Source organism: Hyperoodon ampullatus (genome assembly GCF_949752795.1).
Source record: "Hyperoodon ampullatus genome assembly, chromosome: 1".
Taxonomy (NCBI): Eukaryota; Metazoa; Chordata; class Mammalia; order Artiodactyla; family Ziphiidae; genus Hyperoodon; species Hyperoodon ampullatus.
This window is the reverse complement of record NC_136914.1, coordinates 15,126,505-15,154,016: the sequence shown is the minus strand read 5'-3', so window position 1 is coordinate 15,154,016 and position 27,512 is coordinate 15,126,505. Positions and strand designations below refer to the sequence as shown.

At 36.4% G+C, this 27,512-nt stretch overlaps 1 protein-coding gene across 2 annotated transcripts in view; it reads left to right on the top strand.

Moving 5' to 3' along the window:
- Positions 1-15,508: 15,508 nt before the first annotated feature.
- Positions 15,509-27,512, top strand: part of BANK1 (B cell scaffold protein with ankyrin repeats 1) — a gene marked incomplete at its 3' end in the record, with an annotated part of 293,516 nt that continues 281,512 nt past the window's right edge. For both annotated transcript variants that reach the window (XM_079707706.1, XM_079707705.1), the window contains exon 1: positions 15,509-15,902. In XM_079707706.1, the coding sequence (XP_079563832.1) occupies positions 15,524-15,902 (379 nt within the window). In that variant the 5' untranslated portion in view covers positions 15,509-15,523. The remainder of the gene's footprint in view (positions 15,903-27,512) is intronic.

Genomic DNA, 27,512 nt, shown 5'->3' with positions numbered 1-27,512 from the left:
AACCTGGGCCCCCTGCATTGGGAGTGCGGAGTCTTAGCCACTGGACCATCAGGGAAGCCCCTGAACAATTGTTTTTTATAATAATCATTAAATGATTTTTAAGTAAACATATAAAAAGTATAAATGATTAGGGAATTGATATTGAGGCATTTTAAATCAACATTATGGTACTTATGGATAATAGTGGTAAATTAGCCTGTTGAATTTCAAAATAGCTGATCTGAAAATCCAGGTGATGAGAGAGAACTATAAAATGTTAGAGTAGTGAGGATCAGGATCATTGAGGGGTAAGGATGATGTCTTGTTAAATATGACTGTCCAGAAGTACTACGAATTTCCAGTGAAAGAACTGTACCCTCCAACTGTGTCTATATTTTCAAGTATCTGTTGCTGATTTTCAACTTTGCTTACAGTTTTAAGCTATATTAATATACAGGAATTCCTCAAGTTCAACTGGTAAAATTTTTAGATACTAATATTATCTTACTCTTACAAGCTCAGAGAAAAAATATAAGGGAAAATTCAGTATTTGAATAGCTTTTTCTCTACACTATATTTAAGTGTAAGTAATTAAGCAACCAGATTCAATACATAAAATAGATTACTAAAATTGTTTAAGAATAAATGTAAAACATTTATATTCATATATTCTTGACATAGCTCTGTGTTTAAAACTTTTATATGATATAGAGTTTCAGTTTTTGATGGACAAGTATCCTTATACATTTTAATGAGAGAAGAAATATAGAAAAAATTGTAATAATTCTTCCCAGTTCTTCATTTTCTAAAATCATCTTTCCTTGTCTAGTAGTTTACATTTTTATAAGAATTTATACATAGATCTTATTATATTATACACTTCCAAATGTTGAATATTAATGAAAGCAGTTCCATCAGGAATTCTCAATGCTTCATTATTTCAGTTCAGAAAAGAGTTTAGAATTCAATCTTGTACAAAATGTTAGCCATAGGTAAAGTAATTGGACATTAATTTTTTAAATGTTAGCTTTTGTAACCTGGTTAGTGCCTGAGTTCTAGGCTGTTAATTTTCCTAATATGACACCTGGTACATGAGAATTAATAACAGTAAAATAGCAATTTTTATAAAAGTATGAAGTAGAATACTCTTAAAATTGCTTTTACTTAACCACACATTATATTATAAAATCTGCCCCGATCACTATCTATATTACTTTTTATAGTTTTGGATAAACATCATAAACACCATGTTCATTTCAGAATTGCAATCTAAATTTTAGATACATAATTTCAAATATTGTGTTCTTTGTTTGGAAATAAGTGATTTGGCCCTCATATGACAAACAAAAATCATTTTGGTAAAATAAGACAGATTTTGAGCAAACGAGTTAATGATTTTAGTGAATTGAATTACGCACATGCATTTAGTTCCTTAGTAAATAACATTATAAGCCACTTGGATTTTTTTTTTCCTCATTAGGAAAGACTAAAATCTTCATTTTCTTTTTTTACATCAGCAAAACTCGAGTTGTAATTATCAAGTATGGTACTAGAAATACTAACAGCATAAAAAAGACTCTACAGCAATTTTCAAACTTGAGTGGACATAAGAATTTCCCCAGTGTTTAGCTGCACAATGGATGATTCTTTCCTGGGTACCAGTCCCAGGAAATAATGATTTTATCAAACTCCCAAAGTGGATCTGAGGCAAGTAGGCCCTTGACCACATGATGAGAAAAGAATGAAATTGCAATGGGACAGTGTGGCTGTTACTAAGTGCTGTAATGGAGTTGAGGACTTTTACAGAGGCCCCCCAGTATTTTGATCACTTGCAATTGTTTGATCTCTACACAGAACTCATGTTTACTGTGAGCATATGCCCTGATAGACCTTGGATTGCTTCCGCAAGTGGTAGGAGACATACTTTGCTCTGTCTGCTATTTCCCTTCTGGTCAAGAATGGTCACAGGAGGATGCAGACATCAGGAAGGGGTGGGGGACTATATGCTTGCTGGTATTGCTTTCAGCGAATGAGCAGAAATTGATTCTCCTCTTTGTTTCAGTATGTCCATGTATTCTAGTTTTCTAGCCATTTCTAAGATATTTTACAATGCCCACAGAGGAATGTGAATTTTAAGATAAACTTTCCACAGAGGGTTTTGCTAAGTGTATGCTCTTACTCAGTTATATTCTTATATTTTGACCTCATATGTAATTCTACACATAATAAAACTGTTGAAAGACATTAATGTCTTTCTGATAAACACTTGCCAGTATAATTAAGTTGCATGATTCCACTAAAGATTGAGGACATGGAGTGTATTTACTGTGTCCTTGGTTTATATACTTCAGTAATAGTGACAAAAACGCATTCATTTTCATGAAAGGAATTCAGAAAGAAAATTATAAACTATTTGGTCATTGCTCTCAAGCCATGATTAGCCATGGCTAATTAATCATGGCTCTTTTTTCCTACCATTGCCACCATCTTGTGTTTTGTAAAGAAGAGGTAGAGATGGGAAGTGAGGGAGACAAAGAAACAAGGGAATGCCAACTCAGTTTTCTCCTGCTCCGAACGAGGACAGCAAAATTAGATTTGCCAGTGAAACTGAAGTCAATTCTCTTTTTAATCTGATCAACTGATCATGTGCTTCTGTCCACTGAAAAGCCCAAGGAAAGGACTGCAGTTTTAATTCATTTTCTCAGTAACATTGCCTGCAGTGTGCTTTGATACCCAAATCAGAGTTGGCAGTAGATGATGTGGATTTAAGCCCGCCTCTGTGACCTACCATTGGTGTGACCTTGGGCAACTCTCTCAAACTTTCTAACTTGTGTCTTCTCAAGTTTAAAATTTTGTTTCTGACTTAAATTGAGTTAAAATACTTTTCTTAAAACTGTAACACTATGAATAGCAAAAAACATATCGTAATATTCATGTGAATGCACTTTGTATATTATTACAATTGAATGGAATTTCAGTGTATGTTACTTTGAAATGTGGCACACTTACAATCAAGCGTTGTTACCTGATTAGTTGCGAGGCTCCCCTGTAGCTGCCTTGAAGCCCCTCTGGCTTGGGTCAGTGAATTCTTTCCTGCTCGGGTTCCAGCTGCCAATAACGAAACTGAGTTTGGTGCGAGCAAGGCAAGCTTTTTTTTTTTTTTTTACATCTTTATTGGAGTATAATTGCTTTACAATGGTGTGTTAGTTTCTGCTGTATAACAAAGTGAATCAGCTGTACATATACATATGTTCCCATATCTCTTCCCTCTTGCATCTTTTATTCAATGGCTTGAATGGGAATGGAGAAGGAGAGCTCATGCTCTAAAGGCACCTTCTCCCCTTTAGAGAGAGGGGAAGGGAGTCAGGGAATTTTAAGGGGTAGGAGGCGGACAGGTCATCAGGGCTTTAGAAAAGGGGTGGAGATTTCCTGGGGGTAGCTGGGGGCCGCTGGGCACGCGCAGGCTTCCAAGTTACTTCCGTGTGTAAACGCGGCATCCATTGTGCCTGGCAGAGCACAAATCCCTCCTTTGGGCAGAGATTGTAGCATGGTAATGAAGCAAAGGTAACTTTCAGACACCTTCAGGTTCCATCTGTGCAGGCACAGCCCTGTGGTCAAGTCAGAGCTGGTTCCGGGCGGTTGACCACTGTATATCTCTCAAAGCATATATCTCTCAACGTACAGCTGCAAAACATCTCTGCCAAACACCAGGTACTTTTGAAACAAACACAGAGGTAAATCAGGGAAAGTGTCCTTTAGCTCTCAGGGGTTGGTATGGAAACACAGAGAGAAATGAAGTCTAGGAAAGCAGTGACTTGCAGCCTGCTTTGCTCACTATATTGAATCTAGCCAGTTCAGTCTGGTTTTGTCACTGGTCTTTGTGGCATCCTGTTGATAAAACACAACTAGACTGTATGGTTAAAAACAGTTTCTGCGCTTGGGGGCTGGGCTGCTTAGCATGGGTGACAAAGCCACTTTTCAGTAAAAAAACGTCAGGGACTTGTATTGAGGATGGAATTGGGGATGGAACAATAAATATCCTTCTTCAATGCTTAAGTTATTATGCAACTGAGAAATAAGACAAAAAGAATAAAGCAGAGGGGAAATCGAATATTGTCTTTATTATTGATAAAATTTGCATTGGCTAATGTGGTGTATATCTAACTTGCTTTTGTATAAACCACAAAGAATATAAGGATATCACTGCATGGAGAAAAAGTAACTTGTAGTCTCATGTTTCGAAGATATATTTTCTTAATTAGTAACCTAGTTAGGGTTAATGAAATGAGCATATTCTTTTCTACTCTTTCTTCTTTTACTCAAAGTAGATCCATAGTTCAGGCCTTTTCTTCAAAGCAAGTGGACAGTTAGAGATACTGCCCAAAGTTCTGCCATCTGGGAGAATTTCCTTTCACCATTCTCTTCCAGGGACGACCATGGGTTCCAGGGTTGTAATGCAATAACCATTCACTTTGGCCTAGTGCCGATATATTTTCAGACCCAAGGCACGTAGTATTTGGTTTAGTTTACTATTTTGAGGTTTAACAGTTCCAGAGACATATTTTTTCCCTTCCTCCCAAAATATCCTCATTCTCTGTAAGGATTCTGCCATTTGCTATGTATATGTATTGCCACATACATTCCAGGCTTTAAAAACCCACAGGATATCTCTGTGGGCCCACTGGAACCATGATTAGATACACCCCCAAGGCAAGAAGTTATTTATCATTACACCTGACTTCCATAAATTCCCTTTTACCAGTGTGCTGTTGGGCATTTTGGGTCCATGAAAATGGTAGTACACATGGCTGCAAGTCTCTGGGGAATGCTTGGGAAAAGATTTGTTGTATACATGTTTAGCAGCACAGAAGAAGAAGAATCCTTTCTCACAGGGACTTGGTCTTTCCTAAGTTAAAGGGCTCTGAGTCTATAAACCAGATAGGAGGCTGTGAATCTCCACAATTGCAACTTAAGTCAGTTTCTGCACTCAAACCTAGAATGGTTTTGTTTATAAAGGTGAAATCGAACCTTCATAGGCTATGCAGATATTTCATTCCTAAGGACCCTCAGATCAGTTAGTTACCATAACAGATCCCTGCAGTGAAAAACGCTTTGATTACTTAAATTGCCTGTAATAATGAAGTGCTGCCATTTATTCTCTACCAATCCAGACTTCATTATTCCCCCACTGACATCAAAAAGTTCAATCTGGAGGTCCAATTCTCATCATTGTCTACAGGCTACAGAGGACAGACAGTACAGAGCTTCTCGTGATTGAATTTCTTAATGCTTAGTGAAGGGAATGTCAGAATACTCTAGAGCAAGGGTCAGCAAACTATAGCCAACAAGCAGAATCCAGCTGGTGGCATATTTGTGTATAGCCTGTAAGCTAAGAATAGTTTTTACATTTTAAAGAGTTATAAGAAAAGAAAAAGAAGAGGAGGAGAAGAAAAGCAAAGAAAGAAGGAAGGAAGAGAGGGAGAAAGAAAGATAAAGCGAGAAAAGGTGAAAGAAGAAAGGAAGGAAGGAAGGAAGAAAGAAAGAAAGGGAGAAAAAAAGAAAGAAAGGGACAAAGAAAGAAAGTGAAGATATCCTATGTGGCCCACAAAGCCTAAAGTATTTATTATCTAGCCCTTTACAGAAAAAATTTGCCTCCTTCACCTCTTTTCACCATCATGGTAGGCAAGTTCTAGCATTGTCATCACATTGATTGTAGGCCATTACAGAGTCCAAGCTTTAATTATACATTCTATCGACTGTTAATGCCACTCAGGTACTTGAGATAACACATTACATTCTGACTCCTGTATGAATATTGATATTCATATATCAATATGAGTTTGATATATCAATATATATATCAGTATATCAAATATCAATATAATATCAATATTCATATTGATGAGTTCAGTTGGATTCAATCCTCTGTTTTGCCCTCCTTGGTCTAATAACTCTTAAAATCCATTCCATACATACTTTCCAGACTCATGAGGATATATATTGGCAAGGCCCTGTAATAATTTCTGTGTTTGAAGTAGTTTCTCTAGAATATTCCTTTCACTTATGGGATCTAACTTTAGTTATTGATATTAAAGGCAATCAGTGAGGGTTGCTGGCATGGTTACTGAGAAAAGTTGACATAGCTTGTAAGGCAATTGCCTCAAGTGAAGTTCCGGAAAACTTTAAATTTTATTTTGTTTTTGTTTATTTGTTTTTACAAGGAGTACAGGTTCACTTGGTTATAAAAGATCCAGGGACATTTGGAGGGTTTTGCCTGCTATTGGAATTGTAGCTCTGTCTTTGTGTGAATGCATGCTTTCTAGGACGGAGAAGCCAAATACCAGCCCCCTCCATACCTGTAATCCCTATTGCCACCACAGACGCTCTATCTCCTAAAACTTTCCCCTCCATTGACACTCCATCCAATTATACCATTATGTCATTGTGGTGCTTCTGCATGCCATGAATTGCCAGCGTACTGTTTTCCCTTGATGAGGGCTTGCTTGTGTTCTCCACAACTAGGAAAGCAATCCAATTCCAAAATCCATCTTATAGAGTCTATTTCCTGCGGTCACTCCTAGTACCTGTATTTATTAGGATCCCAGCAAGAAACAGTGCCACCATCAAAGATTTTTTAACTGAAAAAATTTAATAAAGTGATTATTTATTAAGATGTGCAGGGCTGAAGAACCCAAAGAGGGATAGTGAAGCATTTGAAGAATAAGCAAGGAGTCCTTTACTCTGCCAGTGAGGGAAGTGGAGGAAAGATGGTTGCTAGAGATGCATGAAAATTGGAACCACGGAAGAAAGGCCACGGAAGAGCCACAAAAGAAAATGGCCACTGCTAAAATTAGAATGGGGGAGTGAGTGACAGGACCGATAAATAACCCTATCATTCCTTTCTCTCACCTTCTGGTGTTCTGATGGTGCTTTCCATTGGAGTGGGCATGGGAGCCTGGGTGATGGAATCCATAGGGAAGAAATCAGTCTGGAGAGATCACAGAAAATATTCAGGTCCTAAGGAGATCATTCTTTTTTTTTTCAATATTTTTTAAGATAAATTTATTTATTTTTGGCTGCGTTGGGTCTTCGTTGCTGCATGCGGGCTTTCTCCAGTTGCGGCGAGAGGGGCCCACCCTTCACTGTGGTGCGCGGGCCTCTCATTGCGGTGGCTTCTCTTGTTGCGGAGCATGGGCTCTAGGTGCGCGGGCCTCAGTAGTTGTGGCATGTGGGCTCAGCAGCTGTAGCTCGTGGGCTCCAGAGCGCAGGCTCAGCAGTTGTGGTGCACGGGCCTAGTTGTTCTGCGGCATGCGGCATGTGGGATCCTCCCGGACCTGGGCTTGAACCCGTGTCCCCTGCATTGGCAGGTGGATTCCTAACCACTGAGCCACCAGGGAAGTCCCAGGAGATCATTCTTGAGTGTGAATTGGAGAAATGAGAAGCCCCTAAGATACTATGTGAGATGATACTACTCCCATATTTAATTGATTCCGATAATGTGTTTTTGTTTTAGGCTAGTCAAATTCTCTGAAATCAGAATTCATCTTAAAATTTGTAATATATCATAGTTTATTTGATCACAGTATTCTTTTCTTAGAGGAATATCAAATAATAGGCTGTCTTATGGTCAGTGTTGTCCAATTCCGTAATCTATAATGGCAGTAAAAGGAGGGAGAGGGTATGGACATTGCAGAAATAGAATTCCATAAATTTGAACTAAGTAAGTTTGAAACATATTAAAACCTCCTGACAGATCTAGTATCTTTTATGTTTATAATTCTTTAAATGAACTATTAACAATTTGTATTAGTGATAAAAAGTGATAGAGGTGGGAGCTGAACATTTGTAGTTTATATATGAAGGTGTAGGAGGTCTTTGCAAAATAATCCTGTAACAGTTCACGCCATGCTTTCTCTACAGAAAAGAAGAAAAAAAAAATTCTCTTTCAAGGTTGTTCTGTGAAGCATAGAAGCATTTATTTGCATCTGAAAAGGAAAAAGAAAGGGGAAGGTCTGCATTTGTATAAAAATAATTTTTGCTGGTCGTTGTTCTTCACCATAGCTGAAAAGTGTATTCTTAAAATGTGTTGGTACCTTCCTGTATTTGAAAAGAAGAACTAAGTTAATTAACATGTATGTTTATAGAGATTTCCCCTAAAGAAGACCCTAAGAAATGGACATGAGTACAAGCAGTTTATTTAAAGATGAGTCCATGAAGCACTAGTGACAGAATTGGGAATGTGAGACAAGAAAGGGAGAAAAGCCGATACTGTGTATTTTAATAAGCAGAATAATGTGATGAGCAGTTATAATTCAATACCACTGGGAATCCTCTAATTACTGTGTAGAACAAACCTCAGAATTGTCCCACTGAGGGATGGGGAAGCTGACCTGTTTACACCTTGACTTCCATCCCTCATTGACTGAGGGTTGCCTCCCAGCCCTCCGTGCACTAAATCCCCAGCACTTCTGAGCTGCCAGGCAGACACACGGGCTGAGGAAGCTCCCTCAGCTCCAGAGAAAGTCCTCAGGCAGCAGAGCAGAGGTTGGAAGTGGTTAGCGTGCTTAATAGCTGAGCATCAAGCTGAAGCTAGTGGGCCAGGAAGATGTGGGTTGTGTATCAGCAGTATCTGCTACACAGAAATATACAGAAAACACCTGGTACTTTTTGCCACTATGAATAAGTGAAATTAATCAACTTTCCTGGAGGAGAAATATGAGTTATAGTGTATTTTGCTCCCTTAATACCTTTGGAAAATCCTCAGTTTTGTTCCCCTGTTGTACTAGTTAGAGTACAAATTAGAGTGTAAGACCAACTCAGTTATATTTACTATATAATTTGAGTAATGATATATATTTGTGTGTGATTAGATGAAGATTAATGTTCATGTTTTCACTACTGAGTCCGTTATGGCTATAACTCATTTCTTTGTAATTTTGTTTCTTCTGCACTTTGGTTACCAGTTGGCAAAATATAATATTGAAAACGTGCATCATGCCATCTTTCTCCATTATGCACAAACATGGGTAAGAGGTGGGATCTTATTCAAAAAGAAGAAAATCTGCCAATCTGAGCTGTGCATATATAATAAGAAGGATTTGGATATATGGCCAGTCTCATTCTTTTGGCAATATGTAGTATAATTCATTCTCAGAGCAAAAACAGTTCTTGATATCAGTTATTAATACACATTTTCTTCAAGCTTGGAGATTTGTTCAGTATTTTGTAAGATAAATAAATAAAGCATCATTATGGAATCTGAAAGAACACTTTATAGTAGTTAGATCTATTTTGCTCCTACCATTGTAGTATAAGCTGTCCTTTACGTTGCTAGACTTGAGATTTACATTTTAAATAATTTATTTGCAGACCTTAATGGCATCTTTAATAGCGATTTCCCTTTATCTTGATGACGCTTTCCAGGAATGAACATTCCGTGCTTCTATATTTCAGGTTCATCCTTTATTGTTTCATTTCACAGCCTATAAAATCTGGCCAACATTAATGACAGTAACCTTCCTTAAACAAGCAGAATAATGATTTAGGTTTGATTTAGTTTAAGTGTATAAAACAAGTGCATTGCAAGGCCAGTAGGCTCCTCTTGAGAAATCATAGAGAACTATTGTTGAGTCTACAATGTAAATGTTACTCAAGGCCAAGCCATTTTCTAGAATAAGGCCCCTTTATTAATTTTTTGTATTTTGACCCAACATGCTTTCATACAAAAAGATTGGAAGGTAACATAAAGACTAATTACTATCTTCATAACCGTGACAAGTTAATCAATGTGATCATCAGTAAAATAAAAATAACAAGGCCAACTCCATACAGTTTTATGAATATTAAATGAAGTAGTGCATGTTAAATGCTTAGGAACATACCTGGTACATGGAACATCTCAATAAATAATATCTGAGAAAATTAAAGAGTAAAAGCCTGAGATCATTTAATCCATAGAAAAGAAAGGGCTAACATTTAATGCTAGTCTTAGTTTCTGAAAACTGTCAGAGTTTACTAAGTACAAGTCAAATATAAATTTTAAAGGAAGGCACAATTTCAGCACAAGAAAAAATGGCCATAGAGTATGTGAGAGACTTCCTGTCTAATTTTCTTGGGAAGTTTTGAAAGATAGGTTATGATTGTCTTTAGAATTGATTTCCTATGGTTGTCTTCCTATGGTCGTGTGATATCCAACCATATAATGTGGCAGTATTCATCCTGTACTTCAATACATCCTCATCTCATAGCCTAATGTATAATTTTATTGATTTAAGTTTTAGAGTCAGGAAGGAAGTTCTGTGAGTTCTTCATAGACAACGATACTCTTGGAGTATATGGTTTATTTCCTCTTTTTTCCTTGATGGGAAACCAGAGTCCTAGTGAGCTTTCACATACTTTGCATACTTGATATTAACTCGTAGGCTGCTTCATAGAGACTAATCTAGTTCATATCACTGCAAAGAATCTATTTTAATCTTTTAGATAATGTTACTGTGGCCTCTACTGTTAAAGGTTAAAAGTACAGACTGTAGGGTCAGACTGCCTGCATTGGAGTCCTAATTCCGGTACTGATTCAGTTTTCCCATCTGTAAAATAAGAGTAACATTAGTACCTTAAAATGGTAAATTTTGGGCTTCTCTGGTGGCGCAGTGGTTGAGAGTCCGCCTGCCGATGCAGGGGACACGGGTTTGTGCCCCGGTCCGGGAAGATCCCACATGCCGTGGAGCGGCTGGGCCCGTGAGCCATGGCCGCTGAGCCTGCGCGTCCGGAGCCTGTGCTCCGCAACGGGAGAGGCCACAACAGTGAGAGCCCCGCATACCGCAAAAAAAAAAAAAAAAAAAAAAAAAAAGAAAAAAAAAAAGGGTAAATTTTGAGAATTAAGTGAAATAATATGTATAAAACAACAAGAGTCCTAGTTTATTTTAAGCACTCAATAGTTTATTATTAGTTTTATATTTACCCTAATTATTTTATAACTAAACAGCAGCTTACTCTGGCTGTATGGAATATAAGGAAAACTCCTCCTCTGTTGTTCCTCAAACATAAAAATACTGAATTATGACACTATATTTGTGTTTGTTCAATAACTATTTATTTAGCATTGAAGCTAGGTGAAACACTACATAGAGAATAGCAGAAATATGCTGATGATTCCTACACAACTCGTGTATGATTCCCATATGTTTTCTGCCAGATATTTTTTTCTCATTCTGTATATGTAAATCTATTTTTAAATTTTTGTTGAATATCTGTTCAAAAAATTGTGCTAGGCATTGTGTAGGAATCAGTGAGTTGAAAGAGGCAGCATCTTCTTTGGGGATACTATTTATATCATGAGAAAAGATATAGATAATTCAATAAAAATGCAAAAGCTCTCAAAATCATTGTGGTGGTAATTGGTACATCAATGGTATAGAAAATACATGCTCTATATCCAGAGTGAGAAAGATAAGTGTGGAATATAAGAGTTTTGGTGTTTTGTTCTTTGTACTCATGATAATACCTTACAAACTAAATTTTTAAGAATGATTACTTTGTTTTATACAGTAATACAATTTTACAACAAAAATATAAGCTGTATGGAAGAGTAAGAAAAAGGAAATCATACCTCTCCCAAAATTTTATCTCTCATATACAACTGTTGCTAACAGTCAATGGAACTATGGTGTATTTTGAGTAGATGGGCAGGGTTATTTAAAAGTGAGAAATACTCTATGTGCTCTTTTTTAAATAAAATAACTTATTTTAAAGTAATATAAAGTAAAACCAAAGGACGTTCATTTTCAGATAAAAATTTTTTTACTCGGAATACTTTCCAAGTTTATTATTGCTTAAGAAAAATGATGATACAAAAAATAGTAGAAGAATTGAGTCACTTTTTATTCAAATTTAGGCAGTGTTAAATAGCTGAATTCTATGAGAGATGATGTTAGTGTTTTATACTTTCTCCTCCACAAATACTCAGTTTTCCCATTCTATGGATACTTTCATTTCATCAAGATTTTTAACATTTGCATTTTGTAGTGCCATCATAATCCCCTTGATTCTTAGTCTTTGATCCATATGTATATGTATTCAACTTACCACGTGTTCTTTTTTCCAAAGTTTTTACATTTTCATTTTGCTTACTTTGGTTCTTCTATTTGCTGACTGGGTTTTTTTTCTTTATTTAAATTTTGATTATAGTTACACAGGCATATTGAACAGTGATAAAACACCTATAATGAAAAGCAGCAGTTCTCTGCTGCCCTCCTCCCCAAACACAATTCCATTCCCTATGGGAACCTTAAGAACCTCATTATTTCAAATTTTGTTGTTGTTCTATTCCATGTTTCTAAAAGATGCATTTATACTACTATTTCTTGATTTACTAATTCTATTACCTGTTGTTTTCTGTAATATGCTGGATAAAGATTTCAATCTATTAGTCTATCAGACTCTTTCCTTATTCTCTAGTATATTTAAATCTCAACTTGTAGTTAAATCATTAGTCATATTTTACATTATTATGATTGTCTTAGTCCATTTAGGCTGCTTTAACAGGATACCATAGACTTGGTGGCCTAAACAATAAAATATTTATTTCTCACAGTTCTGGAAGCTGAGGTCACGGTGCCAGCAGGTCAAATTCTGGTGAGGTCCCTCTTCTGGGTTGCAGATTGCTGACTTCTTTTTGTGACCTCACTCGGCAGGAAGTGCAAGGGTCCTCTCTGGAGCCTCTTTTATAGGGGCACTAGTTCCATTCACGAGGGCTCCACCTTCATGACCTCATCACCTCCCATTGGCCCACCTCCTAATACCATCACACTGGAGGTTATGATTTCAACATATGGAATTTGGGGGAGGACATAAATATCCAGTCCATACAATGATTATGTACACATTCACACTGTTGATCCAAATAGTATATAATGCTCCTGCTTTCTTTTTTGTTTTGTTTTGCTTTGTTTTTCTGCAATTAATTTTTCTTCTTTCTTTTGTATTTTACATGTAAAAGATTATAATGTACCTATCTTTAATTTTTTTCAAAATGTCCAGTCAGAACTGTCAAACTTCTGTTAGCATTTTTTCTCAAATTTTCAAATATATGATACAATCTTACGATTGTTTTATTTTCTCTGGATCTCCCTCCCAAAGTGCTCTGTTTATCTATTATAAGTCCCTATGCCTCTTGAATAGCTACCATCCTTAAACTTCCTTTTTTCTTCTGCTATTTTAATTTACTTTTTAATTGCCATATAATTTACATGCACAATCTAAGTTATACAGATGAAAAGATTTTTATATATGTATACTTTGTGTAACAACCACTCAGATCAAGATATAGAACATTTTCAGAACCTCAGCAGGCTCCCTTTTATCTGCTTCCATTCATTAATCCCACTCCCAAATATTCTGATCTGTATTGCCATGAATTATTTTTCTATTTTTGAACTTTTAATAAATACAGTCCTTCAGTATATACTTTTTCTTCTTTCAGTCAACATTATATCTTTGGATTCATCCATGTTGCATGTAGCAGTGGTTCATTCTTTTTTATTGCTGTGCAATATTCTGTAGTATGAATACACTATAAAATTATTTTTGTAAGAGCGGTTTTATAATTTATTATAATATGCCTTTGAAAGTGCTCTGAAAAAAATCTACCAACCTAGTATTTTTCTCCTCTTGAATGACTTGCTTTTCTTTCCTAGATATATGTAGAGGTTTTATAATAATCGTTAAACCAAGTGAAATTTAATCAAGATGTTTTCTCTAACAATTTTTCCATAGAATTGTTTCATTTTTCTTCCGTATTTTAAGGATTTTAAAAATTATATTTTAAAACTTTTAATGCATCTTTTGTTCTCTTCTACTTCAGGTTTTTGGATTATCTTTATATTGAATCTTTTCCTTTTTTGGCTCTTACCCATATATATCAGATTTTTCACCAATTGCTTTAATTTTGTTCTCTCTTTTTGTGTTTACTATGAAAATATGAAGCTTTACTTTGAGGCCAGAAATGAAAATATTATCTGTGTCTAATCTAGTCATTGCTTTTTCTAATTTATTATTTGAGCAATGGTATTGCTTTGGCTCTCAACTTGTCTTTTTATCTATTTGTTATACCCTTTCAAATGATTCTTTTAAAAATATCAAATCAATATGTCTTTAAACTTTGGTTTTATTTAATCAGTGGTTTTTTAATACTGTGAAGGACTGTTCTTGTGTTTTTCTTCCCTGCTTATGATTTCTGCTAGTCTTTTCATGCTGTGTAACTTTCATTATTATGATGATCATATTATTATTGTTAATTTTGTTGTCATCATCTCTTCCAATAACTATGAATTTGTATTGCTAATCCTTTCATCTTGCTCATGATTCTCTTAGCTCAGTCTAGGCTTTCTATTTGCTTAATATTGTGTGGGTAAATTATTCCTTAAATTCCCCTCCCTAATTGCTACTTTTTATTTTCCATCCAAGCTATAGTTTGAGAGACAAAATCTACATTCCAGTCAGTTTTTATGGCCTGAGAGAAAAGAGGAGGAGAAGAAGATCTGTCCGTGTGACTCTCAAGTTGGAGGTGGTGGATTGTAGTCTCTAATGAGACCCTGTCTGCAAGGCCCCTCTCCAATGCCTAGGGATGTTCTTGAGTTCCTGTGCAATTTGACTGGCTTTACTGACTCAGCTTTGAGCCTTGGCTTGTTTAGGATTCAGGCTTTCCTGCTTCTGCAGACACCCCTGATCAGTTTCCAGCTGGGGAAGAGATTCATGACCACCCTGGTGGTTTTGGTGGTTTAAAAGTTTTTTCATCAGTGCTGGTTTAGGGTGTGAGATAGGTTTAGGATTAGTACTGCCTCACCAGAACCTCTGATTTATTTCATCAACAACAACTTTTTAGTTTATGGCATGAGATGATACCCCCTTTATTTGGTTTTTGCTATTGAATTTTTTTCTTTAAAAATTTTTTTATTTTGTTGGTTTTCTGGGCACGGAGTTATGTAATCTCTCTTGATGTACCCATCTTTACCTGGAAGAAGGATTTTAAAGTCCTTTAATGTAAATTGTCTTATTTCTTCTCAGAATAATCCGATTCATTAGGTAGGGCTTATTTTTTTTTTAAACCTTCATTTAGTTGGTGAAGAAATGATGGCTGAAAGGAATTAAGTACCATAATCTAGGTAAAATTTTGTGGTTACTGGCAGAGCCATGCCTAGTAGCCCAGCATCCCTAATCCCACAGAATATTCTTTCCATTCTATCTCAAGGTCTCTGATTTATTTCTGTTGAGCTTCCTAGATTAACATTTGTGCAGTGAGTACAGTGTACCCTTGCACAGAGCATGAACTCTGTGTTGCATCTGAAGGATTACTTTACTCCCATAGGATTCTGATGGGGACAATATGAATTATATTATTGGTCTCTGGTATCAGCAAATTAATATATTCCCTAAAGAGTACATTTAATTCTTTGAAAAATAATAATATAACCTGCTGTTAGCATGTCAAATATAAGAAAATTAATTTATTATTTTCTCCTTTCCAGAAAATGCAAAAGACATCATCATGATATATGAAGAAGATGCTGAAGAATGGGCTTTGTACTTGAGAGAAGTTTTTTCACATGTTGTGAAAAGGGAAGCAATCCTGTTATATCACTTGGAGAATTATTCTCTTCGGGATTTGGAATTGCTAAGTTTAAACTCTTACAAGTGTAAACTTTTGATATTATCAAATAGCCTGCTTCAAAACCTATCTTCAAAGAAATGTCAGTTTCTAGAAAACATACTGCATTCACCAGAAAGTGTGGTTACTCTGCTGTGTGGGATGAAGAGTTCAGATCATCTTTACAAATTATTAAATATCTCTGGAGGCAGATGGGAGATCTCAACTGAGCAGGAGCCTGAAGACTACATCTCTGTAATCCAGAGTATCATATTCAGAGGTAGTGTTGCCAAACCTTATTTGTTTGTTTTTATTTACTTATTTTTATAATTAGAAATCTGAAGTTTTTTGAATCAATGAATATCTGATGTTGGGATTAACAAAAGAAAAATGGAAGCCAACTTTATTTAATGGTATGTTACACTTTCCTCAAAATGCATGAAGGTTCTTAATTTTTAGCTTTATTCCAGTCAAGGCTTATCAGTTGTTCAAAAAATGGTTTAAAATTATATTTCTTAGGGCAGCCTGTATGAGATCATACTTGGTAGAACAAATATGGTATGCTAGGTTATATATCAGTTTGGTTCTGGAAGCTGATTTCTTAGTTAAGTAGTGAGACTTGAGTCAATGTTGTCTACCCTACTATTGGTACCACTCAGTAGCAGTCCAAGGTTTGAAGGTCTGAGTTATTATAGAACTGTAGAATTTCCCTTGTGCTGATAATTGTATGATATCATTACTGTGGTATGATATACTGTTATTTTCATTAATTTTAAATAACAAATTTAGTTTTAATCATTGAAGCATTGCGTTAAAGGGTGGAACACAGGGACCTGTTCATTAATTAATTAGTTTCATGTAATAGTCAAAACTCTGAAGCTTCCTAGTGTTAAAGCTTCTCCCTCCCCCAGGGCTTCAGCCTTGGTGTGGGAGGGGTGCTGTGCTCAGCTGCTTGCCTGGTTTTCTCACCTTGCCTCTTGCCTTTAACTTCCAGTGTTCCAGCTAGGGTTTCCTCTCCCACAGAAAAGAGGTGGAGTTCTTAGCTTCTCCTGGCCACATCACATATTAAGTGCTGGCTCTTTTTCTTGGAGCATACTTCTGGGCTCTGTGGAGATCCCTCATTCCCTGGGGGTGTCTCACCTGCAGTTCCTTAATGAGACAAACGTTTCCTGTCCTCTAAGATCCTAGTTGTGGTGGCCCACCCCATATAGAGTCTTAATATTAATTTCTACAGCTTCTTCATATGTTTCTTTTGGTCAAAGTCACTGAGATATCTCCCTGCTGGCCCTTTCTCACACCTGGCCTACATCTGTCTGTAAAATCATTCGTTTTTCTTCTGCCGTAACAAACTCTGGGCACACAAGCCATTCCAAATAGAGCCACCACCATCCTGCCCTCAGAGCAGCAATGCATCACAGCCTCTTGCCTTTAGTCATTTCCAAGCATGGGTCTAGCACGAGTCTTGGTGTCCTGTAAAGCCAGAGATCACCTGTCAGTCCCAAAGGCTCTACTAGAAACCCTAGTCCCTCTGCTTGAGGATGACGATATCCCTCAGTCTTCCCTGTGGAGGATGCTGGGACTCACAGCGCATCAGCAACTCTCTTTAAAAAATCCTCTCCCTATTCTCCAGCATTCCAGCCTCTTCAAATTCAATACTTCTTAAGCCTTGTTTTGGTTCTCTGTTGTTGCATAACAAGTTACCTTAAACTTTAGCAACTTCAGACAATGATGCTATCACAGTGTCTATGGCTGAGGAATCTAGGAGCAGCTTAGCTGGGAGGTTCTGGATCAGGGTATCTCCAGAGGTTGTGGTCAAGCTGTCTGGAGCTATAATCCCCTGAAGCTTCCAGTGTTCACTTGGGGAGGATTTGCTTCCAACAGGAGCTTACATTGTTGTCAAGTTTGTTATTGTTTTTTAACCAGCTCTTGGATGAAAGTCACTGCTAGTAGATTCCTGAGGAAAAGCAATGTTTCTGAAATCTTGCATCTTCCAAAGTGTTTGTCTCTTGTCTTATACTTGAAGTGCAGTTTGACCATGTTGCTCTTCTTCCTTCTAGCATTGTAGAATTTAGGGAATTCTTGTTTGCCTGGCAGACTAAAGGATTCTTCATTTATATGTGAAGACTAGTGACTTCACTAGAGTGTTATCCTTGTGCTGACTGTTCGGGACCGTTTTGCCCAGGGATGTGGTTACTTTTTGTCTTTATTTTCCTTTCTTTTGAGGGGGTCTTTGCCCCAAGATGTAGATTCAATATTCTTTTATTTCAGGAACAATTTCTTGACTTGTATCATTAAATGTTTGCTCTATCTTATTATTATGGTTTTCTTTTTCAGGGATTCCTTTTACATGTATGTTGGATTTATTTTTGTCTGTAATATACCCTACAATTTCTCTCTAATTCTTTTTGATTCTTTATCAATATCCATTTGCTTAGCTTGTATTTATCATTTCAATCCTTGCTACTTTCTTGTGCTTTCAGTACTCTCTCTTCCCCTGTATTATTTCAAATTTCTCCTTCATTTTTATGTTGCTTTTACTTTTTTTGTTGTAACATTTGGTTGAGCCCTGGAAACTTACAATGCATTTCTTGCTCTTATCTTACCAACCTCACCTTGACACCCTGTATTTCTGCACTACATAATTGCTTTTAAAAGGTGATTGCAATTCATTACATTTTAAAAATTCATGGTGAAATGTTTGGTCACAATTTTCCACTTCTTTTATGGCAATATGTTTTTAGTATGTGATTCTTTAAGTGTAATTGATTTTCTCTCTTTCTCTCTCGTAGCATCTTTATATAGATCCTGTGCTGGTCCAGTTTTTCTTTTGTATCACTGAACAAAGTGAGTTTTTCTTGGTCTAGCTAAGGGAGATAGAAAATGTGGGTTTTGTTGTTTGTTCTTTTTTTTTCTCCCCCCCACAATGAAAGACTTTACTTCTCTGTTTGTTTTCACAGATATAGACTACTTTCTACACATATGTCTTTTCTATATAGTTCCTCATTTAGCCTTACTTCTTCTGCTTTTTGGAACCAAACCACTTCCATAGATGCTTCTACCTGAAACTATTGCATCATGTCTACAATATAAAAAGGCATGGCCCCTAGCCTTAGTGAAAGCTATGTTTGTTAGTTCTTTTTGAAATCTGATTTTGGAACCATTCTTTTTTTTTTTTTTGCGGTACACAGGCCTCTCACTGTTGTGGCCTCTCCCGTTGTGGAGCATAGGCTCCGGATGTGCAGGCTCAGCGGCCATGGCTCACGGGCCTAGCCGCTCCGTGGCATGTGGGATCTTCCCCGACCGGGGCATGAACCCGTGTCTCCTGCATCGGCAGGCGGACTCTCAACCACTGCGCCACCAGGGAAGCCCCACTGTGGTATTCTTGTCAAGATTACATAATCTGAAATTTGGGAGGGTTCAAGATAGCACTGTAGGATATCCTAAACTAATTTTTCCCATGAACCCAACAAATCTACAACTATATATGGAATAATTCCTTAAGAAAGGGACCTGAAAACTGGATGAACAGAGCCTCTACAACAAAGGGTAAAAGGACAGTACACTTGGCTCAACAGGGAATATGTCCAAGAAAACTATTGAACTGTAGGAAACAGAAAACCTGCTCATAAAGGGCTCCCAAACAATGCACTCGACATGAAAACCAGTGCAAAAATACCAGATCGAAAAGCTCACTTACTAATGGAGAGGCCATTAGTGGAGTGGAGAGGGTACCCACTTACTAATCTTAAAGCATCTGAAGCATTTGCCAGAGAGGCAGGAACCAGTTTGGATGCTCCACAGAGACTAAGACACTGGCAGGAGCTTTTTTTTTTTTTTTCATCTCAGGCTACCTTTCTAATGCTGGCACTGGTAGGTGCCATTTTTGAATTCTCCTGACCTGTTACCACCAGTGGGCACACCCTGCTGAGAGCCACACCTACCCCTGTACCTCAGCTAGTCCTTAAAGCCAGGCCAGGGCTAGCCCTGCCCACGAGTGTGCTGTAGCAGTGTGGCTCTGCCACAACAAGAAGGTGCACAAAGCCCACACAGGGGCATCCCTTGAGCACGTGGCTCTCTTGGCAAAGAAAGACTATGTCTAAGCCCCACAGGACGTCTCCTCAGTAAGGCCACTCCTTCTAGACTGGAAGAGATAGCTAATTTACCTATTACATAGAAACACAGAGAATTAGGCAAAATGAGGAAAAAGAGGAGTATGTTCCAATCAAAAGGATGAGACAAACTTAAAAGATCTAAATGAGATGAAGATAAGCTATATTTGATAATGAGCTCAAAGTTATGGTCATAAAGCTGCTTACTGAACTCAGGGGAAGATAGGATGAACACAGTGAGAACTTCAACAAAGAGAGAGAAAATACAAGAAAGTACCAAACAGAAGTTATAACTGAACTGAAAAATAAAATGGAGGGTTCAACAGTAGACTGGATGAGGTAGAAGAATGAATCAGCGAGCTGGAAGACAAAACAATGACACTCACCCAGGTAGGGCAGCAAAATGAAAAAAGAATTTTAAAAAGTGAAGATACCTTAAGGGACCTTTGGGACAACATCAAGAAGATGAATATTGATATTTGCATTATAGGAAACCCAGAAGGAGAAGAGAGAGAGAAAGGGCCCAAAAATTTATTTGAAGAAATGGTGGCTGAAACACTTCCCTAATCTGGAGAAGGAAACAGACAACCAGGCCTAGGAAATCCAGAGAGTTTCAAATAAGGGAAATACAAAGGAACTCATACCAAAAGACACATTATAATTAAAATGGTAAAAATTAAGGGTAAAGAGAGAATTCTAAAAGCAGCAAGAGAAAAACAACTTGTTTCATACAAGGGAATTCCATAAGGCTATCAACAGACTTTTCAGCACAAACTTTACAGGACAGAAGGGAGAATGGCATGACATTCAAAGTGCTGAAAGGAGAAAACTCCCATCCAGGAATTCTCTACCTAGCAACATTATCATTCAGAATGGAAGGAAAGATTAAGAGTTTCCCAGATAGGGGCTTCCCTGGTGGCGCAGTGGTTGAGGGCCCGCCTGCCGATGCAGGGGACTCAGGTTCATGCCCCGGTCCGGGAGGATCCCACATGCCGCGGAGCGGCTAGGCCTGTGAGCCGTGGCCACTGAGCCTGCACGTCTGGAGCCTGTGCTCCACAATGGGAGAGGCCATAACAGTGTGAGGCCCACGTACCGCAAAAAAAAAAAAAAAAAAAAAGAGTTTCCCAGATAAACAAAAGCTAAAGGAGTTCATCACCACTAAATGAACCCTATAAGAAATATTAAAGAGACTTCTTTAGGCTGACAAGAAATGACATTAATAATAAGAAAACATGCAAAAATAAAATTCTCACTGGAAAAGGTAAATATAAAATAAAGGTAGTGGATCAATCACATACAAAAAAAAAGAATGAGGGTTAAAAGACAAAAGTAGGAAAATTAACTAAATTTACAATAATTAGTTAAGGGATGCATAAAATAAAAAGATGTAAAATGTGTCATCAAAAGTATTAAGTGTGTTGTGATTTGGAAGGCCATTTTTCTTTCAGTAATAAACCATTATCTTTTCACAGTGGAAAAAAAAAGTATTAAGTGTGTGTTGGGGGGGTGGATAAAGAGATAAAGCTTTAGAATGTGTTCAAATTGCAGTTGCTAGCAACTTAAAAAGGCACCTACTTAGAATTTTATATGTGAACCTCACAGTAATAGCAAGGAAAAAAGAGTAAATATACAAAAGAAATGACAAATGAATCTAAGCGTAACACTAAAGAAAACTACCAAACACAAGGAAAGAGAGAAAGAGGAGAAGAAAGGAAGTTAGAGGAACTACACAAACATACAGAAAACAATGAACAAAATGGCAATAAGTACATGCTTATCAATAATTATTTTAGGGCTTCCCTGGTGGCGCAGTGGTTGAGAGTCCGCCTGCCGATGCAGGGGACACGGGTTCGTGCCCCGGTCTGGGAGGATCCCACATGCCGCGGAGCGGCTTGGCCCATGAGCCATGGCCATTGAGCCTGCGTGTCCGGAGCCTGTGCTCCGCAACGGGAGAGGCCACAACAGTGAGAGGCCCACATACCGCAAAAAAAAAAATAATAATAATAATTATTTTAAATGTAAATAGACTAAATTTGCCAATCAAAAGGCACAGAGTGCTTGAATGGATATAAAAAAAAGATTCACCTATATGTTGCCTACAAGAGGCTCACTTCAGAAGAATGGACAGACACATACTAAAAGTAAAGGAATGGAATAAGATAATCCATGCAAATGGAAGTGAAAAGAAAGCTGCAGTAGCTATATTCATATCAGACAAAATAGACTTTAAAACAAAGACTGTGATATAAGATAAAGAAGGGCATTGCATAATGCTAAAGGCGTCAATCCAGCAAGAAGATATAACGTTTGTAAATGTATATGCATCCAACAGAGGAGTAACAAGATATATAAAGCAAATATTAATGGACTTAAAGAGAGAAATTGAAAGAAATACAGTAACAGTAGGGGACTTTCACACTGCACTTACATCAATGGGTAGATCATCTAGACAGAAAAAGAAATAAGGAAACACTTTTCTTAAATGACCCATTAGACCAGATTGACTTAACAGATGCATATATTGAACATTCCATTCAAAAGCAGCAGAATTAACATTTTTTTTCAAGAGCACATGGAACATTCTCCAGGATGGATTACATGTTAGGTCACAAAATAAGTTTCAGTAAGTTCAAGAAGAATGAAACCATATCAAGCAGCTTCTCCAATCATAATAGTATGAAACTAGAAATCAATCACAAGAAAAAAAAAATGAGAAAAAAACCCCCAAAACCTGGAGATTAAACAACATGCTATTGCACAACCAATGGGTCATCAAAGAAATCAAAGGAGAAATAAAAAATACCTAGAGATAAATGAAAACAGAAATAGAATGTATCAAAATCTGTGGGATACAGCAAAAATGCTTCTAAGAAGGAAGTTTATAGCAATATAGGCCTACATCAGGAAACAAGAAAAATCCCCAATAAATGAGCTAACTTTACACCTAAAGGGAACTAGAAAAGGAGGAACAAATAAAGCCCAAAATTAGTAAAGGGAAGGAAATAATAAATATCAGAGAAATATATTAGAGACAAAAACAATAGAAAAGATCAATGGAACTAAGAACTGTTCTTTGAAACAATAAAATCAAAAAATTTTAGGTAGACTAACCAAGAAAAAAAGAGGGAGAACTCAAATAAATAAGATCAGAAATGAAAGAGAAGTTATAGGTGATACCACAGAAATACAAAGGATCATGGGACTACCACAAAAAATTATATGCCAACAAATTGGACAACCTAAAAGAAATGGATAAATTCCTAGAAACATACACTCTTTCAAGACTAAGTCATAAAGAAATAGAAAATCTGAATAGACTGATTAGTAGTAAGGAGATTGAAACTATTAAAAAAACAAAAAACAAAAAAACCCAGGACCAGACAGCTCCACTGGTGAATTCTACAGAACATTCAAAGAAGATTTAATACCTATCCTTTTCAAGCTCTTACAAAAAATTATAGAGGTGAGAAACCTTCAAAACATATTTTACAAAGCCAGCATTATCTTGATACAAAAACCAGACAAGGACACCACAAAAAAAGAGAAAATTACAGGCCAATATCCTTGATGAACATAGATGAAAAAATTCTCAACAAAACGTTAGCAAGGTTAATCCAACAATAAATTAAAAGGATGATACACCATGATCAAGAGGGATTTATTCTAGGAATGCAAGGATTGTCCAATATCTGCAAATTAATCAACATGGTACATCACATTAACAAAATGAAGGATAAAATTCATATGATTATTTCAATGCGTACAGAAAAAAATTGACAAAATTCAAAATATATTTATGATAAAAACTCTAAACAAAGTGGGTAGAGAGAGAGCATACCTCAACATAATAAAGGCCATATATGATAAACTTGTAGCTAACATCATACTCAACAGTGAAAATCTGAAATCTTTTCCTCTAAGATTAGGAACAAGACAGATATGCCTCTTTTGCCACTTTTATTCAACATAATACTGGAAATTCTAGCCACATATTTAAGCAAGAAAAAGAAATAAAAGATATCCAAAGCAGAAAGGGAGAAGTAAAACTGTCACTATTTGCAGATGACATGATGCTATATATAGAAAACCCTAAAAACTCCACCAAAAAAATTCTAGAACTAATAAATTAATTCAGTAAATTTGCAGGATACTAAATCAATATACATAGATCTGTGGTGTTTCTATTCACTAATAAAGAAATAGCAGAAGTACAAAATTAAGAAAGCAATCCATTTATAGTTGCATCAAAAAGAATAAAATTCCTAGTAATAAATTTAACCAAGAAGGTGAAATACCTGTACAATGAAAACTATAAGACACTGATGAAAGAAATTGAGGAGGACACAAATATATGGAAAAATGTTCTGTACTCATGGATTGAAAGAATTAGTATTGTAAAAATGTCCATACTACTCAAAGCAATCTACAGATTCATTGCAATCCCTATCAAAATACCAATGACATATTTCACAGAACTAGAACAAATAATTCTAAAATTTGAATGGAACAACCAAACATCCCAAATAGCTAAAACAATACTGAGAAAGAAGAACAAAGATAGAGGTATCACACTTCCTGATTTCAAGCTATACTACAAAGCTATAGTAATCAAACCAGTGTGATACTGGCCCAAAATAGGCACAGATCAACAAAACAGAATTGAGAGCTCAGAAATGAACCTACATATATATGGACAATTAACTTATGGTAAGGAGCAAAGAACATACAATGGAGAAAGATATTATCTTCAATAAATGGTGTTGGTAAAACTGGATAGCCACATGCAAAAGAATGAAATTATCAATAGATCACTGTCTTACACCATACACAAAAGTTAAATAAAATGGATTGGAAACTTGAATATAAGACATGAAACCATAAAATTCCTAGAAGAAAACATAGGCAGTAACATCATTGACATCTGTCTAGGCAATGTTTTTTTTCCATTTTTTTTAACAGCTTTATTGGAGTATAATTGCTTTACAATGTTGTGTTAGTTTCTGCTGTTCAACAAAGTGAATCAGCTATACATATACATATCCCCATATCCCCTCCCTCTTGCGTCTCCCTCCCACCCTCCCTATCCCACCCCTCTAGGTGGTCACAAAGCACCAAGCTGATCTCCCTGTGCCATGTGGCTGCTTCCCACTAGCAATGTTTTATGCATCTGACTCTAAAGGCAAGGGAAACAAAAGCAAAAATAAGTAGGATTACATCAAATTAAAACACTTCTGCACAGTGAAGGAAACCATCATCAAAACTAAAAGGCAGCCTATTAAATGGGATAAGATAATTGTAAATTATATATCCAAAGAGGGATTACTATCCAAAATATATAAAGTAACCATACAAGTCAATAAAAATACAAATAACTCAGTTAAAAATGGGGAGAGGATCTGGATAGACGTTATTCCCAAAAAGACATACTGATGGCCAACAGGCACATGAAAAGTTGTTCAGCACCCCTAACTATTTGGAAAATGCAAATAAAAACCACAATGATATATTACCTAACACCTGTTAGAATGTCTATTATCAAAAAGACAAGAAATAACAAATGTTGTAGAAGATGTGGAGAAAATGGAACTCTTGTACACTGTTGGTGGGACTGTTAATTGGTACAGCCAGTATAAAAAACAGTATAGAGATTCCTCAAAAAGTTAACAATAGAACTGTCATCTGACCCACCTGTTCCACTTCTGGATTTTTATCCAAAAAATACAAAAACACTAATTGAAAGATACATTCACCCATATGTTCATTGCAGCATTTTTTACAATAGCTAAGATATGGAAACAACCTAAGTGTCCATCTGTGCATGAATGGATAAAGAAGATGTGGTATATTCACAATGGAATACTACTCAGCCATAAAAAGGAGTGAAATTCTGCCATTTGTAACAACATGGGTGGACTTGAAGGTATTAAGCTAAGTGAAATCAATCAAACAGAGAAAAACAAATACCACATGATCTCAATCATATGTGGAATCTAAAATAAAAACCTAACAAAATAAATCCAAAACAAACTTGTAGATACAGAGATCAGATTAGTGGTTACCAAAGAGGAAGAGAGGGTTGGAGGTAGGTGAAATGACTGAAGAAAGTCAACTGTATAGTGGTGGATGGTAACTGGACTTGCTGTGGTGATCACTTTGTGGTGTATACACATCATGTTATAATGCTGTACACCCGGAACTTATATAATAATAAAAAAACTGAATCTAATCATAAGGAAATATCAGAAAAACTCAAACTAAAAGGAATTCCACAAGATTATTTCTTTGTACTCTTCAAAATATTAAGTTCAAGTACCTAGGAATAAACCTACCTAAGGAGGCAAAAGACCTGTACTAAGGAAACTATAAGATACTGATGAAAGAAATCAAATATGACACAAACAGATGGAGAGATATACCATGTTCTTGGGTTGGAAGAATCAATACTGTCAAAAAGATTATGCTACCCAAAGTAATCTACAGAGTCAATGCAATCCTTATCTAATTACCAAAACCATTTTTTCACAGAATTAGAACAAAAAATTCTACAATTAGTATGGAAACACAAAAGACCCCGAATAGCCAAAGCAATCTTGAGAAAGAAAAGCGGAGCTGGAGGAACCAGGCTTCCTGACTTCAGACTATACTACAAAGCTACAGTAATCAAAACAATATGGTACTGGCACAAAAACAGAAATATAGATCAATGGAACAGGATAGAAAGTCCAGAGATAAACCCACGTAATTATGGTCACCTAATCTATGACAAAGGAAGCAAGAATATACAATGGAGAAAAGACAGTCTCTTCAGTAAGTTGTGCTGAGAAAACTGGAGAGCTACACGTTAAAGAATGAAATTAGAACATTCTCTAACACTGTACACAAAAATAAACTCAAAATGTATTAAAGACCTAAATGTAAGACCAGACACCATAAAACTCTTAGAGGAAAACATAGGCAGAACATTCTCTGACAAAAATCGCAGCAAGATCTTTTTTGATCCACTTCCTAGCGTAATGAAAACAGAAACAAAAATAAACAAATGGGACCTAATTAAACTTAAAAGCCTTTGCACAGCAAAGGAAGCCATAAACAAAATGAAAAGACAACCCTCAGAATGGGAGAAAATACTTGCAAATGAAACAACCAACAAGGGATTAATCTCCAAAATATATAATGCAAACAGCTCATGCAGCTAAATATCAAAAAAAAACAAACAACCCAATCAAAAAATGGGTGGAAGATCTAAATAGACATTTCTCCAAAGAAGACATACAGATGGCCAAAAAGCACATGAAAAGATGCTCAATATCACTAATTATCAGGGAAATGCAAATCTAAACTACAATAAGGTATCAGCTCACCTGAGTCAGAATGGCCATCATCAAAAAGTCTACAAACAGTAAGTGTTGGAGAGAGTGTGGAGAAAAGGGAACCCTCCTACACTGTTGGTGGGAATGTAAGTTGGTACAACCACTATGGAGAACAGTATGGAGGTTCCTTAAAAAACTAAAAACAGAGCTACCATATGATCCGGCAATCCCATTCCTGAGTGTATAGCTGGAGAAAACCATAATTCTAAAAGATACATGCACCCCAATGTTCGTTGCAGCACTATTTACAATAGCCAAGACATGGAAGCAACCTAAATGTCCATCGACAGAGGAATGGCTAAAGAAGATGTGGTACATATATACAATGGAATATTACTCAGCTATAAAAAATAATGAAATAATGCCATTTGCAGTAATGTGGATGGACCTAGAGATTGTCTTAGTGAAGTA